This window comes from Petaurus breviceps, unplaced genomic scaffold (assembly GCF_028583685.1).
Source record: "Petaurus breviceps papuanus isolate PSGF00001 unplaced genomic scaffold, PetGlider_PUasm1.0 225, whole genome shotgun sequence".
NCBI classification, from domain to species: Eukaryota; Metazoa; Chordata; class Mammalia; order Diprotodontia; family Petauridae; genus Petaurus; species Petaurus breviceps.
In genome coordinates, this window is record NW_027185889.1 from 15,499,912 (window position 1) to 15,518,931 (window position 19,020).

At 38.6% G+C, this 19,020-nt stretch overlaps 1 protein-coding gene across 1 annotated transcript in view; it reads right to left on the bottom strand.

The window, feature by feature from the left end:
• NR2C1 (nuclear receptor subfamily 2 group C member 1) overlaps window positions 1-19,020 on the bottom strand; it is a 61,336-nt gene that overhangs the window by 12,509 nt on the left and 29,807 nt on the right. The window contains exons 9-12 of the mRNA XM_069095066.1: window positions 18,322-18,487; window positions 9,842-9,963; window positions 1,637-1,776; window positions 145-282 (exon numbers count right to left, since the gene is read on the bottom strand). Coding sequence (XP_068951167.1) covers window positions 145-282; window positions 1,637-1,776; window positions 9,842-9,963; window positions 18,322-18,487 — 566 coding nt within the window. The remainder of the gene's footprint in view (window positions 1-144; window positions 283-1,636; window positions 1,777-9,841; window positions 9,964-18,321; window positions 18,488-19,020) is intronic.

A 19,020-nucleotide genomic window follows, 5' to 3' on the forward strand; every position in this document is an offset into this window, starting at 1 on the left:
AGAAGGGACTCCCACAAGGTGGGATGAAACGTCCCACAGGGAGGATGTAGTGCACCCGTGAGCCATGAGTATTCTATCAGCAGCAAGAGCTGGTGCTCTGGGCAGACTTGCCTATAACTTCAGAATAAGCTCAAGTTTACCCACCTGGACTGAAGAGCACTATGGCTTTCAGATAGGCATACTCATAGCCATCCAGGCAGAGTTTGACCATGCTGTTACAGAACTCTTGGAGCTTAAAGATGTGCTCCATCATGACTTTTCCTCTCTCTGTTGACAGTTTATCTGGAATGACAGAAAAAAAATCCTGGTATTAGCAATAATGGAAAAGTAACATATCATTTTTTTATGTGCCATTTGATCAATCTGACAATTCTGATAGCCTTACTAAATCTGAGAACCTCTGAAGAGAGCATGAAATGGAGTAATCATGCAGGACAAAAGGCAGCAGTTATTCAGCATACAAAAACATGGAGAAAAATACTAAAGGCAAAATTTCCTCTTCATAAAATGTCACAAACCCAACATTTAGAAGTTTGGATCTAAGAGAACACACTCAAAAACTACTATCTGCCAAAAACAGGAATAATTAAAACACTCCAAAGATTTAAAATTTTGGGAACTGAATTCACTCATATTTATATTTCTTTGAGGAGGGAAGGGGAGAGGGCACAAATAGAATTTTCCAGAATTTTTTAAAAGTTACAAACAACATTTTAGGCTGTAAAGCCTGACTTGGTAAGTACTTGGATAGGAACAAGGTCTAGAAACCTAAAAGTAAGATGTATTCAAGTTCAAGGATAAGAGATGACTGAAGCAAAAGACATTTGAAGGATGAAATATTTAGGTCAGGAGTCGCATCTTCTGCGGCTGATATATAACAAAGACGTTATAAATGCTGCTCCAACATCACTATCTCCTCCTCTGCACACGCCAGGTGTTGAATGAATGACTAAAACTTGCCAGACGTGAGCCTGTATTAATGTATGACTTGTTACTGATGAAACTGAGGCACCCAGCTAAATTATTATAAGCTGGGGTGCAAACCAAGAACTTCTGATCCCAAATTACTGCCTTTTTATTTTTTTTTTAACTAATAAGGCTGCTATCAGCATTGCATAAGGGATGAGGGACCCTGACACGCTGACATAAATATCCAAGCCACATGGCAAATCTAAACCAACTCTGAAGAGTGATTCAAATCACCATCATATGATAAAGATATCCCTTGCAGACAGCCAACTCCCTTTATCCTGATTCTACATTTACCAGGAAACCTGGTGATAATTAATCCAATTTGCCACAATGTGGTAGACTGACCAGATGATGTGAGTCATTTTACCATAGAAGTTAACGAACTTGCACTGGGGCAAGTCAGCCATAAGTGCGTCTGGAAGGCCTGACCTGTAATGGTGTGCCTTCCTCACACATTATTACAACCTCTGGATGCTATTTTTTTCTGAACTCCTTTGTAACAAACATTTTCTGATAGTTAATGAATGTAAAAGAGGAGAAAAGGTACTCGATACATGAGACATTTGTAGACTTTCCAGACATCAAGTTTTTAAATGTTCACCTAAACAAGACTTTATAAAACATTTTCCTCTATCCTGAAAAAAAAAGAGGTATTTTTTTTTACCTTGCTGAAGGCTACTGTGAAGACGATTAACAAATGCTGCTAATATTGTGGCCACATTCATTACTTGAGAGCACTGAGCAAGACCAAGGGTAAAGAGTTCATTCCAATATGCTTTCACTAATGAGATGCTGTTTTCTTGACTGAAAAGAGAAAAAGACAACACAATGCAAAATTCAGTTTATTTAACTACTCCATCAACAGTATGTAATAAATATATCCATTTAAAAAGTAAAATACAGCTGAACTAAAATGATTTTAAGAAGACTAAAGAGGAGGGGTCATGGCTAATTCTATGGTTTAAAGAGTTAATAATGCGATAAACAAGTAAATATTTCAACCAACTTGTACTAAATTCAATCTATTCATCTGAGATGTCTTCATTGTTTTTAAAATGTTTACACCTGGCCCTGGAGTCAGGAGGACCCAAGTTCGGTTCTGGCCTCAGACACAACACCCACACAAAAAAACTAGCCGTGTAACCTTGGGCCAGTCACTTAACTCCAATTGCCCTCCAAAAAGGCACAAAAAAAAAATGTTTACAGCTATAAAAATTTGGAGTTTCATTTCATATTTCTCAGTGACAGCAACTAAAATAAGTTATCCCTGCAACAATTATAAAGAGAAAATGAATTTATATAAACAAAAATGTAAAAAATCTCTAAAAACCCAAGTATATAAACCTGATAAAGTTAACATCTACATAAAATTAATGAGTTAAAAAACCATGCCTTCAAAGTCCGTACAGATTTTTTCCTTGATGTTTACTAATAATACTTGAAAGTTTATTCACAGGCATTTAAGGAATTTTCTTGGCAAGGGGTCACTTGATCATCCTAAAGATTACAACTGTGAGTTATATACTATAGAGGTATTTCATTTATCTTTTTATTCAATTTTATTGATCCCTTTCAGGTTTTTTACATCTTTGTTATTTCATGATGGATCCTGTCTGACACTACCATACCCAGAAACCAACACATCTCGGAGCCCTCTCTCACAAGAAAGAAAAATAGTTTAATAAAACCTAATAGCATCTGCAACATTACATACCTGCAGTCCCCCACCTCTGAAACGAATTATAAGGGCATTTTTACTAAGAGCAAAATAAAGAAAGTGAAAGCGAAGAGTTCTGAATAAGTGCTGTGACCAATAATCAGCACATGGTTAGGTCACAGAAAATAAATTCACTGGCCCATGGCAGGAAAAAACACATCCTAATATCACAGTAGTGATAAATTTAAGGGGAAGATTAATGGATTTCACTGATGGCTCCTTCCCCCGCCCCAGGCTATCTTCCCCATCTCCACAGACACCTCCCTTGAAAGAATTAAAACCACTAACAAAATAGACCCACAAATGTATATTCTGCACCTGTAACGCAGTGCAGGGAAATGTCTCATTATCTGTTTTCCCCAGTCAAGACTGTTTACTACAATTAATAAGAGCCTAACTGCCTTTTATAATGTGGTTTTTATTTAAGTTACTGTAACTGTTTTGTACAGGCTGTTCTCTTGCTTTCTTCTCTCTATATCATTTTTCCCTATTTCTCTGAATTCCTCAGTTTTGTTGCTCAAAAATATTAACATTATCTCTAAGTAGCAGAATTGTCCAGCTATTCCCAAGTCAAAGGGCATAGCCTTTGTTTCCAAGTTTCTTGCTGCCACAAATCTTTTGTTCTGTGTTAAAGTTCTCTGCCTTTGATCTCTGTGGGGTTCACGACCTGGATCTGTGGCTATAAGTTTAGTGGCTTGTGTCCCAGTGCTCTAGGAAGCAGTCTTCATATTGGCCCTTATTAATAATCCAACCAAGACCCTCATGAAAAGTTTAAGTAAAATGTTTCGTTTCAGCCTCCCAACACTGAGAGATGGAGAAACTGGAGGTGATTCATAGAACAGTAGTTAAGAAACCAGACTAAAGACAGATTAAAGATACTACTTTTGAAGACAATATCCAAGAAGTGGGGATAGAATAGCCCCATCCCCATCAGAAAGAAAAGCTTATTTTGTCTGAGACTAATCAGTAACAGTCTATTTCCTTAGTAGGGACTAAGACAGGAGAGTCTGTGCCCTAGCAGAGGAAGCAGTAAAAAGGCTGCATTAGGACAAGAAAAAAGAAAGGAATGGGCCTATAATATACTAGGTTCCCATAAACTCTACCTGCCAGTAAAGCCACTTTGCCCTTGTTGAGTTTGCATTTGTAATTCACTCCTATGAAGAAGTAGGCAGGGCAGGCCCTGTAATCTGCATATTAGAGAAGGCAGGAAAGGCAGACCTATACCCAGGATGCTCCCACCTTCCCAGAAGTCCCAAAGGAGTCTTCTGACTCATTATTGTAACTATTTGTCTAGACACACTAACACCCTTAGGAGATCATAAGCTTCCTGGAGGAAGGGACCAGCTAAGACATCTAGGCAAACATCTTGCTGTACCCAGCCCAGGGTCTTGCATATAGCAGACATTTCTATTTGATTCATCAAGAGAGCACAGGACATCTGTTTTAAAATGACTATGTTTAAATTTTGCTTTTAAGCTTTTCAAGAAATAAAGTGAAAACGCTTTAAGAAGTGAGCCTCTGACAGATGTAAGTTTGGAAAACGCTGAAGCCGAACCACCCACCGAGGGTTAATATTAGCTACCTGTGGGAGGGAGAAGTCAGGAGAACATAAGGCAGTATGAGAAGCATGGTTTCTAGAGAAATCTTTTCCTGCACATGGTGTGTCTGATAACCCTGTCTACCCTCCATAAGAAGGAAGAGTCAAGAACTTGGAAGAGCAGTGTGTCTCAGCCACAAAGGGAGGAGCAGGGAAATGCCTGGAGAGCCACTGCCTGAGAGTATCTATGGAACACAAAGGGCTGGAAAGAACCTCGAAGGCCACTGAGGCCAATGCTGACAGGAAAAGAGAGAGAGCTGCCCCGTGGCACCACATGGCCTCTCCACGTACAACATGAGTCCCCGCTAACATTTTCCATGAGTGAAGATGAAGAGAAGTAGACCCCAGAGAGTCATGAGAAAATACACAGGTCAAGGGAAAGAGTCAGATTTAAGTTCAGAGAAGCTGACTGTTACAACCTGTATGACTATGATCAAGTCCCAATTCTTCCGGGCTTCAGTTTACTCACCTGTAAAATGAGGCTGGACTAAGGTCCCTTTCAGGTCTAAAATTCTTATTCTATGAAGCTACTCTGAAGTGCCAAGTGCTGGCAAAACACAGCCAGCACTGAGTATGGCAAGTGCAGATGGAAACGCTGCTCACCCTAAGAGGTCCTCTGGGCAAGAGAGAAGGAGGAGCTTGTCCTGAGCCCGGGATTCGATCTCCAGGTCTTCTCAACACTGGAGCCAGTGCTCTTACTCGCTGTGCTACCTGGCCGCCCCCCTCATGATCTCTTAATGACCAGATCCATTGACCTTTTCTCAGGCCTCATCCTCCTTGATCTCTGTATCCTCTGACACTATCAGTCATTTTTTTCTCCTGGATACCCTCTACTCTCTAAGTTTCTGTACTGAGGACTAATCAGAATTAAAAAGAATGATGTAAAGGGCAGTGATGTGGGTCCTGAGTCTGGAAGACTTGAGTTCAAATCCAGTCTTAGACAATGACTAAATGGGTGACCCTGGGAAAGTCACTGAACCCACGTCTGCCTCCATTTCTTCATCTATCAAATAGGGATCACAATACTACCTAACTCCCAAGGTTGTTGTGAGAATCAAAGGAGGCAACACTTGCCAAGTGCTCGGCTTAGTGCCTGGTACACAGTAAGCACTATATAAACATGAGCTATCATTATTAGTAGGAGGCGCAATAGGGAAGTGGGGAAGAAGAAAGGGTTTGGGGGAAATTACAGTGAGTTTGGTTCTGAACACCCTGTATTCCAGATGTCTACAGGCTGTCCAGTTAGAGATGGTCAAAAGGCAGCTGGAGATGTGAGACTGGAGGACAAGAGGCTGAAGTTGGACAAAGAGATCTGACTGAGAGTCATCTGTCTAGAAGTAATATTTGAATCCATGGGGGCTGATGAAATTACTTCACAAAATAGTATTAAAAGGAGAAGAGAAAAGGGCCCAGGACAGAGTTTTGGGGGACACCTATGGTTATCAGGTTACTGGATGTATTAGATGGACCCAGATAAAGCAGCAAAGGAGACTGAGAAGGGGCCAGAGAAGAGAATCAGCAGTACAGAAACTTAGAGAGTAGAGGGTATCCAGGAGAAAAAAATGACTGATAGTGTCAGAGGATACAGAGAGATCAAGGAAGATGAGGCCTGAGAAAAGGTCAATGGATCTGGTCATTAAGAGATCATGAGGGGGGTGGCCAGGTAGCACAGCGAGTAAGAGCACCGGCTCCAGTGTTGAGAAGACCTGGAGATCGAATCCCGGGCTCAGACACTTAGCACCCACCCAGAAACACCTGGCCGTGTAACCTTGAGCAAGTTACTTAACCCCAATTGCTTAGGGGAGGCCAGGTGCCTCAGCGAGTAAGAGCACCGGCTCCAGTGTCGGGATGACCTGGATCAAATCCGGGCTCAGATACTCAGCATCACACCCAGAAATAACTGGCCGTGTAACCTTGAGCAAGTTACTTAACCCCAATTGCTTTAAAAAAAAAAAAAAGAGAGATCATGAGGGGGTGTGGCTAGATGGTGCAGTGAATTGAGCACCAGCTCTGAAGTCAGGAGGACCTGAGTTCAAATGTGACCTCTTACTGTAAGACATGTAACACTTACTAGCCATGTGATCTTGGGCAAGTCACTTAACCACAGTTTCCCTGCTTTCTCCCCTTCAAAAAAAGCAAAAAGAGAAGATTCACTGGCTAAGTGTGAAGGTACCTGTGTGTATAAATATACCCCAAAATAAGAATGGGATGGGAAAAAAAGGGTCAATTAAAAAAACTTTTAAAAAAAGGGATCATGAGACCAGAAGCCAAACTGAAGAAAGTCAAGATAGAGTGAGAGGAAAGAGAGAAAAAGGATTAATTGTAGAGGGCCTTCTCAAGGATTTTAGCTACAAAGAGGAGGAGAGACATGGGACAACAGCTAGTGGGGATGGATGGATAGATAAGTGAGTTTTTTTTGAGGATGGGGGACACATAAGCATGTGTGTAGACAACAGGGAAGCAAGAGGAGATAGTGAGAGGCTGGAGATGAGTGAGAGGGGATGAGAATAAGCTGGAGAAGAAAGGAGAGAAGGGGGTTACTTGTTCTGTTAGATGGGTTGGCCTTGGCAAAGGGCAGGGCTACCTCTTCAAGTAAGAAAAGGATGAAAGAGGAGAGAGTAAGAGAAGACATCTGAGTGACAGAGATGATGAGGATGGGGAAAGAGGAAGCTCTCGGCAAAATGGACTCGGTTTTCAGTGAAGCATAAGACTAGGTTCTCAGCTGAGAGGGTGGGAAAATGAGGGTTCACATCTCACCTCTGACACATACTGGCTGTGTGACCTTGGGCAATCCAAGTAACCACTCAGTGCCCTAGGCAATTCTACCACACTGTTAGTGGCAGAGCCTCATCCAGAATTCCCTGTATTGATAAAATCACAGGTTCAGTTTTTATTCTCACGGACAAGAAAAATGAAAGTTAAATGGCTTGTCCATAGGGATGACAGTAAATTTCAGGAACAGAATCTTAACTCCTTCCTTCCCCATTCCAAGTGCAGTGCTCTTAAATAGAGTCATTTTCTAAGCATTATGAACAGCAGCAAACTGAATGGGGTCAGAAAGAGCAGACAGAGTTCAGGTTCTGCCTTTTGCCCCACCCCAGCCAGAGACTTTCCAAGACTCTCTACTGTGTAAGAGTTGCCCTTCTGCTCTAGGTGACAAGGATATTTCTCACCAGATGTTTCCTCCATCAATGAAATCACAGGTCTGGACAATAATAGCAGGATTTTTAATACTTGAATTAATGAAGCCAACAGACTACTAGTATCTATAAACTACATAGATTAAGTTAGTAAATGAGACAGCCTACACTCCAATGAATGCCCTTGAATACTATCACCTCATCACTTATTCTAATTTCATAAATCCCTGTGGCAGTTCCAACAAATAGATTTTCCTCTCAGACTCCAGATGGCCATTACTAAGGCTATGGAAGTAATGATACCATCACCTGAAGTTGCAATGTTCTTTTTTCCCCATCCCTTCAATATTTGGTTTAATTACAGTGGGCAGTTACACATAATTGAACAGAAGTACTTAAAATCAATGGTGTTATATATGACAAGGAAATTAAAATGATTTCCACTGAAAGATGCCCTTTCTTTTGCTATTGTTACTAAGACAATCTAACAAGTCTACTATTGAGGATAAAAATATCTCCTTTTACTAACTGATGTGTGAGCATGTCAATCAGCAGTTCAGTAACCTTGGGAGTTCCCTGGCATTAACAATTTCTTAATATCAGGTAAATTTACCCTCTACTGAAAAATATAGATAACCAAAACATAATTCTGAAAGCAAATTTTTTTTGTCCCTAGAGGTGAAAATTATGCAAATCAAATCATCAGAACAGTCACAAGTGACTTCTGGAATTTTTTCCAGGTTCTCCATCTTTTCCTTTTCTGGTGTTCTCAGGGTGGTGGGAGGGGATAAGAGGCACAGGAAGAAGAAAGATGAACGCAGACCCAGAGGACCCTCTGAACCTAGGCCTCCTCCTCTGGAGCACAAGCTGGTGTAACTCCGAGCTCCCTTCTAGCTCCAGATGTATAATCCTGTAAACTGGGCTTGAATTCTAGCTCAGCTACATATCCCTCACTACCTGGCTTGATCCTGATCAGGTGTTTGTTTAATCTTACTGAGACTTACGTTTCCTCATCTCTAAAATGAGAGGTTTGGACCAGATATCCAATTGAACTATTTTTTTTTTCCCAATTGAACTATTATATAGAAAGTGTCTACTATGCAAAAGACACACTGTGGAAAAAAAGACAAAGAAATGAACCCATCTTTTCTCTCAAATCTCATAAGGTCCCCAAGTCAATCATCTGTTTTATAAGCAATCCCTTCCTTCCACATCCTCCTGTTTTCATAGGCAGTTATATTTTAGGGGATGTGATTTACCCATTGTACATCTAAATCTGCTTCAAAGCAAGTCAAACTGCAATGCTGGGAGCCCTCTATCAATGACTTATGACAACATGTCTTAAAGTACTTTGGATTTAGGCTTCTCAGTCTTTTTCAAAGGAAAGCAGGTGGGAGGCACCACTGATGCAGGCAAATGAGCCAGGTGGAATGCAGGGTAGTTAAGGGGCACTGCTCAACAGCACAGACCAGGCCAGGGCTTAAGCTTTACAGACTGGGCTGCTTATGGTCTAAGATTCGGCTGCTCTTTGTGGTTGTATGCTAACAAAGATGGGGGTAAAGTCATTTCATGTTCACAGGGGAGTCCTTGGGGGGGGGAGGGCTGGCAACATGCTCACATCTGACTTTACATATATTTGCAAAGCCACATAAAGGGCAGATAATGCTCCTTCCCACCAGTCTGACAGAAGAAGCCTCCGTAGTTGGCCTCAGGGCTCCTTCCCAGCCTTTTTACCCATCATTCCCCTCTGTTCACTCTCCAGTCCAGTCATGGTGGACCTCCTCCTCACTGTCCCCGCACCAGAAAATACTATCGCCCCTCTCTGGGCCTGGAACATCCCCTTCCTCACTTCCACCACACAGAATCCCTGGCCCCCTGCCTGACTCACCTTCTCCAAGAGACTTCTCCTGGCATCCCTCAGGTGCCTCTAAGGGCAACATGTATCTATGTGTTCATGTATCTACTTTGTATATGTCCTGTAAACCTAAAATATGTTTGTATGGGAATGTAAGCTCACTGGGGACAGGAACTGTTTCACTTCTGTCTTTTTATCCTCAAGTCAAAATTTGGCACAGTATCTGGCACAGAGGAATTGCTTGATAAGTGCATATTCACTGATATTCCAGAAATAGTATGCAATCAAGAACATGCTGATGACAATCTTGTTTTAGGAAATTTTATCTGCATACTAAATTTGACACAAATTGATTTTTAGGGGCTATTCTTATTTTGAAAAATAACTAGGAACTACAAATAAACATTTTAAAAATAACATGGTGGAAAAAAATAACTAAATTTCTTGATTTATTACTCATCCCCCAACACACCACCCTTCATTCTTGTCCCCAAATTTCTTATTCAAAATACATTTGTGCTATGAATAGTGTTTATATTCAAGATTTGCAAAACACTCACCCCAGAGCCTGGAAGGATGGAATGGAAAGTGCCCAGTGCATGGACAAGAAGAGTAGTCTGGAGGCAGACTCACCGATGTAGTGAACATTCAGGTATTCCGGCATAGGAGAAGGCATGGTAAGCTAGTGGTAATAGGGGAGTTAGATAAGTTATCTCATGACTGAAAAGTCTAAATATTAATTTACTTCGAATAAACTTGGAATGAGCAGAATGTTACAGTCTAAAGTCTTGCTAATATAATATACATGCTATTAAAAACGTAAAACTCTAAAACTTGGTCCTATCTGCCTTTTAACCAAACAAAGACATTTCCACAGGATCACAGACCAAGGAATGTAAAGGAACCTCAGAGGCCAACCCTCTCATTTTGACAAGCTGAAACCTAAAGATGTTAAATGATCTGCCCAAGGTCACACAGGACAAATGACAGAATAAGGATTCAAACCCATAGCCTCTGACTTCAAATCTAGCTCTGAACTATATTCATATATGGATCAAGTCTTGTAACTGAATAACAAACACAACTGTGACATCCACTTTTATAAAACACAGCTGTGTTAGGTACAGATAAAGAGTCTATACAAATATAGCTTTGCTGATATGCATACACTGGATATTGTTTAATAAGAATTACTACATGATAGAGGTCTCTGTGTAACAAATTCCAGAGCAGAGCAGTAAATAAAATTTAAATTTATGTACACAGGTACAAAACCACCTGGGATCACTTCAGGTTGTTTTCAAAAATCTCACCAGATAATTAAACTACATGAAATAAAACTTTTGCTCTTTTCCAAAGAAACTGTACAACCTATTGCCTTTAAAAGAAAAATGCTCATTGTCTTTTAAAAACTGTCTTTTTTTCAAACAAATAAAATTAATCAACTGGTTAGATCTCTCTGCATAAAAATCATTTCCCCTCTTCCCACTATGTGCACACTGACACTGTCATTGAAGTAATTGGATTAGGACAATAGGTGTGAATTCTGAGTATTTAGCTAAGTATCAGGCAAATGGCTTTTTTAAAAGGTATCACATTGGGCGGATATTTTATTTGTTTTGACTGATGGCTGAGGAGACACAGAAACTAACAAGGCACTAAATGATAGAAGCAGTCACATGATCAAAGTATTTCAGAGTTGCAAGGGACCTTTTGCGGTCCATTAAGTATAATTCATACTGGAGTAAGAATCACCCTGAGAAAAATAATTCAGCAAGTGTCATCCAGTCTCCACCTTAGGACCTCCACTGAAGGGGATCTACGACTTCTGGGAGCAACCCCCATTCTACTTTTGAACAGCTCTACTAGGAAGATGTCAGGGTCTGCCCCTTTAGGATTCCCATTTATTGCTGCTAGCACTGCCCTCTGGGGCTGAACAGAAAAAGGCTAATTCCCATTGTACCTGACAGGTCTTCAGAAACTAGAAGATACTCATCCTCTCTTCACGAGGCTAAACATGCACAGTTTCTTTTCAATTGGAAGGTTGGATATTTCATCAGTTACTGCTTATGGTTCACAAGAACAAGTTGACAAGGAATCAGACTACAAGCCCTAACATAACCATACACACAAGGAGGATGTCCAATTTTCTTTTTTAAAAACTGGATCTTTTGGATATAGCTTTTGTGTACTTAAATACCATAACTATTGTTAACAAAATTTTAAATTTCACATAGCATTGGTGCTTTGGGTTTTGGAAGAGAGGTAAAACATATTCTCTATGTATTGGTGAGAGAGCTACAATGATTTTCTTCAGATCAATTTCTATTGTTAAGGTATTTGCCACTGGTGTCATGGTAAAGACAGTGGTTGTTTTCACTGTCACTGAATGTTATTATTTAAAAATCAGATGGAAGGTCAAATTGAAAAAGGTGGGGTTCTGTACTGATAAAACATGCTATTCGTCATCTGCCAGAAATGACAGAATCAAGATGCAGAGAAGACATACATTTTTGGAAATGGCCAATTCAGGAATTTATTTTTCTAGACTAGGCATACTTGCTAAAAGGGTTTTTTTCTTCTTTTTTCTTTTTCTCTGATGGTGGGAGATGGGAAAAAGAGAAAAATAAACACTTGTTAACTGAAAAAATGATTTTTTTTTTTAAAGAAAAAAGTTCCAGTCAGTTCAGGGTGGTAATTTTAGGTCTAATAGCACTCTTATGCACTAATTTCCTATTATAACTTTTTGTGTACTTATCAGTTTCCCTACTAAACTGTAAGATCACTGAGGGTAGAGATTATGCCTCATCTCCCAAAGTGAGGAATAATGCTATGTATATGGATGTTTGAGAGATTATTTGTATGTAAATAAAAGTCAGGTAATAAAATGATAGTTTAGAGATTACTGATAAACACACGTTTCCTTGTACATGTTTTCTACTCCTGGGTGACTGGGTGACTGGGAGCTTCAAACCAGGGGCCTTCCTTCTCTAAGACAGCTTCATGTTGTAGACTTTAAGCAACAGATAAACTTTAATGAGGCACCTTGTGAGTTCTCATTAGGACAAATTAATAAAGTAAAGCAATATTGTTACTAGAAATCACTTTTTAACAAAAAACCTACTGTCAAAATTGGCCATTAAATTCTAGGTCCTGGGGATAGACAAACACTGACCTTGCTCTCAAGTAGCTGAGAAAGTAATTGGGAAGAGATAGGGAAGACATGTATACAAAGAGCTATTGCTCAGGGAAAAGTTTTAAGTACAAAGGACAGATCTAGGCAAAGTACTATAGGAAATTTCAGCAATGAAAATTCACTTTTGCAAGGGGAAGATTAGAAAAGGCTTTAGGAGAAGGTAGCATTTAAGTTGGGGATAGAGGGGAAAAAGGAGTACATGGCATTTACAAGGGATAGTATGGACAATGGCACAGAAACCAAAGAGGAGAGAACAAAAGAATGAGTACACCATGTTGTAAAGCTGAAAGGGTAGACTGGAATCAGATTTTGGAGGGTCTTATAGGCCAGGATTAGGAATTTATACTTTATTTGGCAAGGAATGGGGAACCCCAGAAAGTCTTTGAGATGGAAAGGATGGAATCAGAAAAGTGCATTAGTAAGATAAGATTATTCAAATTGCAGTGTGAAGGATAGATTGGAGAAGAATAGACTGAGGCAGAAAAACCAATTAGGAAGCTATCACATAGAGATGAAAAGAAATGAGAGACAAAGGTAACAGAGTTGTTAGGAAGGATGGAAACAAGTGTAAGAAATATCACTGAGGCATCCATAGGACTTGGCAAGTGATTGGTTATGGGGAGCACAGAAGAGGGAAGAAAGTTGATTTTAAAGTTGTGGTCCTGGGGGTAGGAAAAAACTGTGGGGCCCTCACTGGAAATAGAGCAGTTGGAGTTAGGAGCAGGTTTGGGCTAGGGGTGGGGATGAGGAGGAGAAGGAAGGATGATGGTTAGTTCAGTTTTAACATGCTTACTTTAGGGTGCTGGGCATTAGACATACAGGTAGGAAAAACTATTTTAATTTAATAAAAACTTTTTGAAACATAAGATTTTATTTTAAATACAGTAACTGTTTTTGGTACAGAGAAAATAAAATCAGGACACAGGTTCTAGCTCTTGTTCTATGATGTAGGTGAGAAACTTCCTCTCTCTGGTTCTCAGTTTCCTCATCTGTAAAGAAAAGAGACTGGACTAGATAATTTCTAAGGGTCCTTCTACAGAGAATATTCTAGAAGCCTAAGAGACCCAGAGAAGCTAAAAACCAGCAGAAAGGAGAAGAAGCCTGAGCCAACTGGCTTTGCTTACTGAAGGTATCATTATTTTGGAAGCTACTGCTTTTCCCAAGTTTGTAAAAATTTGCAATGACAGTACATACTGAACATTTTTTTTTAATATGCAATGAACACTTATTTTTTTCACGCAAATAAATCAAACATCCAGGTCATAAAACAACAGGCCCCTTTTGTATTTCAAATGAAATGAAGTTTAGATACAACATGGAATCTTCCATGTCCCATTAAGCTTTTACTTAGCTACTTTGCATTTTACAATGAAGTAAGTGTCTTTAATGCGTTAGCCCTTGTCTTTGCTACTATAGCTGATGGACTACAGAGGGGCTCTCAGCTAAAGGTTCAACAGAAACATTACAAAGCTAAAAATGAATAATGAAATGAAAATGAAAATCCAACTGCCTTTGTTCAATATTAGCCATAGCTCTTTTACCCATCGTAACAACAAAATGATCCAAAAGGACAAATGCACTCACATTTCATGTATCAAAAACCTCTCTGAACTTAACATTGGAGAAATATTGGGGAAAAACACAGAAATGTAATTGTTTGAGACATTTCTGGAGAGAACTGCAAGTAAGCAGATGATGCAACTGACTAGGTTAAGAAGTAGATGAAAAACAAATTGGGAACCATCATACCTTTTCAGAACTCACCAAAGGTAAGTGGAAAAAACAGCCTAGAAAATTAGGGGAATTATCAAAGTTTACTAGTTTTAACCAAAAAAGATTAAGAGTATTTAACCAAAAATCCTGTGGTTGGTATGTAGGTTAATTACTTTTTAACAAATCCACAGCATTTGCAATATCAAAATTATTTTATCACAGCACATATTGGCTAGTATATAATATATTCACATGGAAGCAGATCTATTTCATGTATAATAATGCCATCCACTTACATATATGAGTTTAAGCAATAATTCTCTCCTTGCCTACAAGCTATTTTTTCCCTTCTCAAAGTTAAGATAGGAAACAAAATCGCTTAGTATAACACACCTACATTTAGCCAGTGGGAACAGCAGTGAAAATTTTTCGAGGTAAAAAAAGGCCTGGAAACTGAGGAGCTAAGCATGAAAGGTGACTAACTGCAAGAATGAAGGCATGGATTCTTTTTTGCTTCATACAGATTGTAAACTATTTTCTTGTTTTAAATGCATTCCAAAGACTGAAGATTTCGGACTCCATTTATCTTGGATAAATAAGGACTCACTTACTAGTGCATCAGCTTTATAAGCTAGGTTTGCTTAAAATATGACATCTGTATCTTTCAAGTGAGCAAAGTGGTTTTGGCTAGGGACGTAATAAGCCATGAGACATGTCTTTCATGGAGAAAAGATGCCCAAGTCCTTCAGATATCCAAGTGTGTTTCTCTACCTTCAGCTTTACTGCCCTAGTGATAAAATGATGAATGTTTTCCAAACTGCAAAAGGGCAAAAAAAATTTTAATCTTGGTTTAAGTTTTTCATAACTGAGTGAAGAAAACTAGGGCAACCAAAATCCATCTGGCTTGAATCAATTCTTTTAAGAGGAGATTTTTTTTCTAAAACCATAAAGTTTTATTTCTAATTTATAGATGCTCCCATTTGTTTCTACAACTTCCTGATCCTTTTTAAAGACAAGAATAAGGACATAAAATGCTGCTAAAAGCCAGCCTGGTAACATGTGATCTCCCCATGTCTCCAATTTCTTCTCTGAAATTGTGAACAAAATATCCAACCTCACCAAGTTGCAACAAGAACCAAATGAGAATGTATGAAAAAGTGAATGGAAAAGTACAGAAGGCTATATTAAAGTAAATTGGCAGCAAAAACAAAACAAAACAACTTGTTTCTTAACAAATATACTCTTAATTTCTGAACATTCTGCTGTACAACTTTTACCTGATTCGACCATTTCAGAGTTATGGGCCTTAGATATTAATTATCTACTCTCTGTGGGTCTTGAGGATCATGATACTCAAGAGGCCCCATCTGATGGGGTAAGAGTCTCTAAATGTAAGGGACTCTGGAGGTGATCAAGTCTAGCCCCTTAATTTTACAGACAAGTAAACAAGTATAGTAAATGTAAGTAACTTGCCCTGAGTCACATAGCTTATGTCTGAGATGGGATTTCCCTCCAGTCTTTCTGACTCCCAGTTCAGTGCCCTATCCACTCTACTATGTTGCCTTCTTATCTCCTATGGAGATAAAATATTATTACATTATTAATAAAAAAAAATCCAAATACTCTAATATACATCTTCAATCACTGGGAGGCCTAGGAAGAGAAATAAAGGCAGATTTCCAAATGACCTGGAATATCTAGTATTAGGATGGGGATAATGAAGACAAGGAAACCCTGATGGGATCTAAAAATATAATATTACTCTAAGTACCAAGGTCCTGGAACTCAATAGGGGGTCACAAGAAATAAGCACTCTGGTATATGCCTGAAAACATCTGCTAATCTTAGAAACGGAAATGTGTATCTAAACTACAAGAAAGATAAGTAGATTGCCTTAAAGTACCTATACCCTTTGACCCAGCAATACCACTACTTGGTTTATTTCCAGAGATGATTAAGGAAAAAGGAAAACAACCTATAAGTTCAAAAACATTTACAGCAGTTCTCTTTGTGGTAGCAAAGAACTGAAAACTGCAGTGATGCCCATCAATTGGGGAATGGCTGAACAAGTTGTGGAATATGATTATGATGGAATACCATTAAAAATGATGAGGGGGCAGCTAGGTGAGGCAGTGAATAGAGCACCGGTCCTGGAGTAAGAAGGACCTGAGTTCAAATCCAGCCTCAGACACTTAACTGTGTGACCTTGGGCAAGTCACTTAACTATAATTGTCCTGCCTTCCCCCCTCCAAAAAGACCAAAAAAAAAAAAAAATGAGCTCATTGAATTTAGAAAAATGTGGAAAGACTTGCATGAAACAATGAAGAGTGAAATGAGTAGAACCAAGAGAACATTGTATACAACAACAGCGATATTGTTTTAAGAACGACTCAGATTGAATAAGTTTTTTTTGTCTATTATAAATACCCAAATTGACTATAAAGGGCATATGAAGAAAGATACTATCTGCATCAAGAGAAAGAACTGATAAATAGAAATATGTACAGTGTGCACAGTAGATTTGCAGTTTCATGTACAATTGCCTTTTTTATTATACTATGTTATAGAAATGTTTGTTTTATTCCATAAATTAAAATAAAATAAAATAAAATAAAGAAGACAAGTAGAGAACATGGAAGTAGTTCCTGTGTCTGTGATAGAGAAAGAAGAGCAGGGAGAGGATACCAGGCTTCCTAAAGCTGAAGGTTTCTCAGACTGGAATTTTAAGTAGAAAAGAAATTAGGTCAGACCAGGTTAATCAAGCCCTAAAACTGCTTCAACAAAGGTGGAAACTGCCTGTTTCAACAAGAATATATTAGGATGAGAAAGAATTAACAAAAGAATTTTCAAAAAGTAAACATTTTTCTAATTGCTAGAACAAAGGGGGGAATAAACCTTATGACAGAAAGGAGAATGTCGTGGACTATTTTTGTATAGGAAACTTTTTTCTAAAATGTTGGACATCACATAGGTTTCAACTGATATCTCTAGAGGTAAAAGCAAGTAAGCCATACCCTATAGTGTTTCCTGGATTGGCAACTATTTTATCTAAGAAATTCTAGATTAGAATTGCTATGAGCTGATCATGACAGCCCCAGCCCCACATAGAATGATCCCATACTTAAGCATTTGCAGAGCTGCTCAGTTTGGGAGCAATGCTTTCTTTTATTTGTAAAACTAAAAACTCTAAGGACTACTCTAGAAAAATCCCTTAAATATGAAAGAAAAATAAATTAAGTAAGGAACTACTGATTCCTTCTGACCTGAAGAGTGAAATTAGGGTTTATCTAAGCTAGACATATAAGACTGAAGCAATGAGATAGTTGGACAGCAAAAACCAGGGCTGACAGATTTTACAAGTAACTTAAAGCTTCAGTCCAAACATCAATGAAGAAAGTTGATCATCTTAAAAAAACTTACAGTAGATAAAATATTTTCTATCCCTCTGTTTCTTCTTCAGTTATTATAGGTTTTAAAACTGTTAATAGCAAGTTACCACAAATGTATCCTCTTCACTCCTACCAAAAAAGGTTCCAGAATTCTGAAAGCTCTCAAATCTTAAGAATTCACCGTAATGGTGGCTAGTTTTAGCTTCTCCTTCTCTGTTAACAGCATTCAGAGGCACCTAATCTGAATAACATTTATTGAGAAATTTAATCAAGGGAGGAATTTAAACTTTGCTCAGAATAACAAAGAAGATTATTTTCTTTGTATGGCTACCAGACAGCCAAATGTCTTAGGTCTGGATGTATCTTTTCTGAAAGAGGAAGTAGCTAGCTAGCCATTGAACAAAAGCAGTTACCAGTTCATCAGAACATGAATGCCAGCACATACAAAGTAGTTAACATTCCATGTTCAAATATGTACTAAACTTAACTTTTATGTAAGGTCACATGCACATGAACCCCATTAAGTGCACTATTGATAAACTTGTTTATAAATACAGTGTGCTATTAGGGACACCCCTCCATGAACAGATATGCTTCTTAATATAACATTATTGCTACTATGAAAGGTTTGACTAACTTCAAAAACAGGAGAAAAAACAATACCTTTGAAGCTGGGCCAAGATTAAAATGAGGCTGAATAATTAAGAACACATTGTAAGTTTAGAAAAAAGGGGACAAATACCCTGAAAGCTACATGTGCATCGCTGAGAAGTGGTCCCTCTATTTCGACGATATTCATGCTTGCCTCTCCAGCCATCAGGTGTACGCTTGCTTCCATGCTCTCTACTGAACTCTGACATGCTGCACTCTCCCCTGGGTTTAGAGCTTTTGCAAGGGTGTCAAATGCCCTACAATGAGAGATCTCAAGTAGTGAGCAATGCCAAACTCCAGAACAGAAAGAAATACATGTAAAATTCAGATGCTAAAACTTTAGTATGGCATCATTTAAAAAATAGCACCTTGGGGCAAAACCTCCAATTTTCCCTCAGGCAACCATGCAAAAAGGCAAAGATTCATACATAAGGATAATTTTTTTGTGAATTTTTTATAAGCTAAAAATACCATCAAACATCTAGGGGCCCCTTTAAGATATGCAAATTAAATAAAAACGTATTTTGAAGAAGGTTCCTCTTCAAAACCTGGGGTTATAGCATCTATTTTCCACTGAGAAATTCTTTAGAAAGGTGTATAATAAGCTATGTCAACTTCATTAGGAAAAGGGGAAGAAGTAATCTTAACTTAAAGTTAGAAAGATCGAATACCATATATCCTGAACATACAGCAAGTACACAAATGATCTCATAAGGATTCAATTTTGATGCAGTGTTAGATTCAAGATACAATAAATATCCTCTGGAGGATAACTTTAATCATGGAAAAA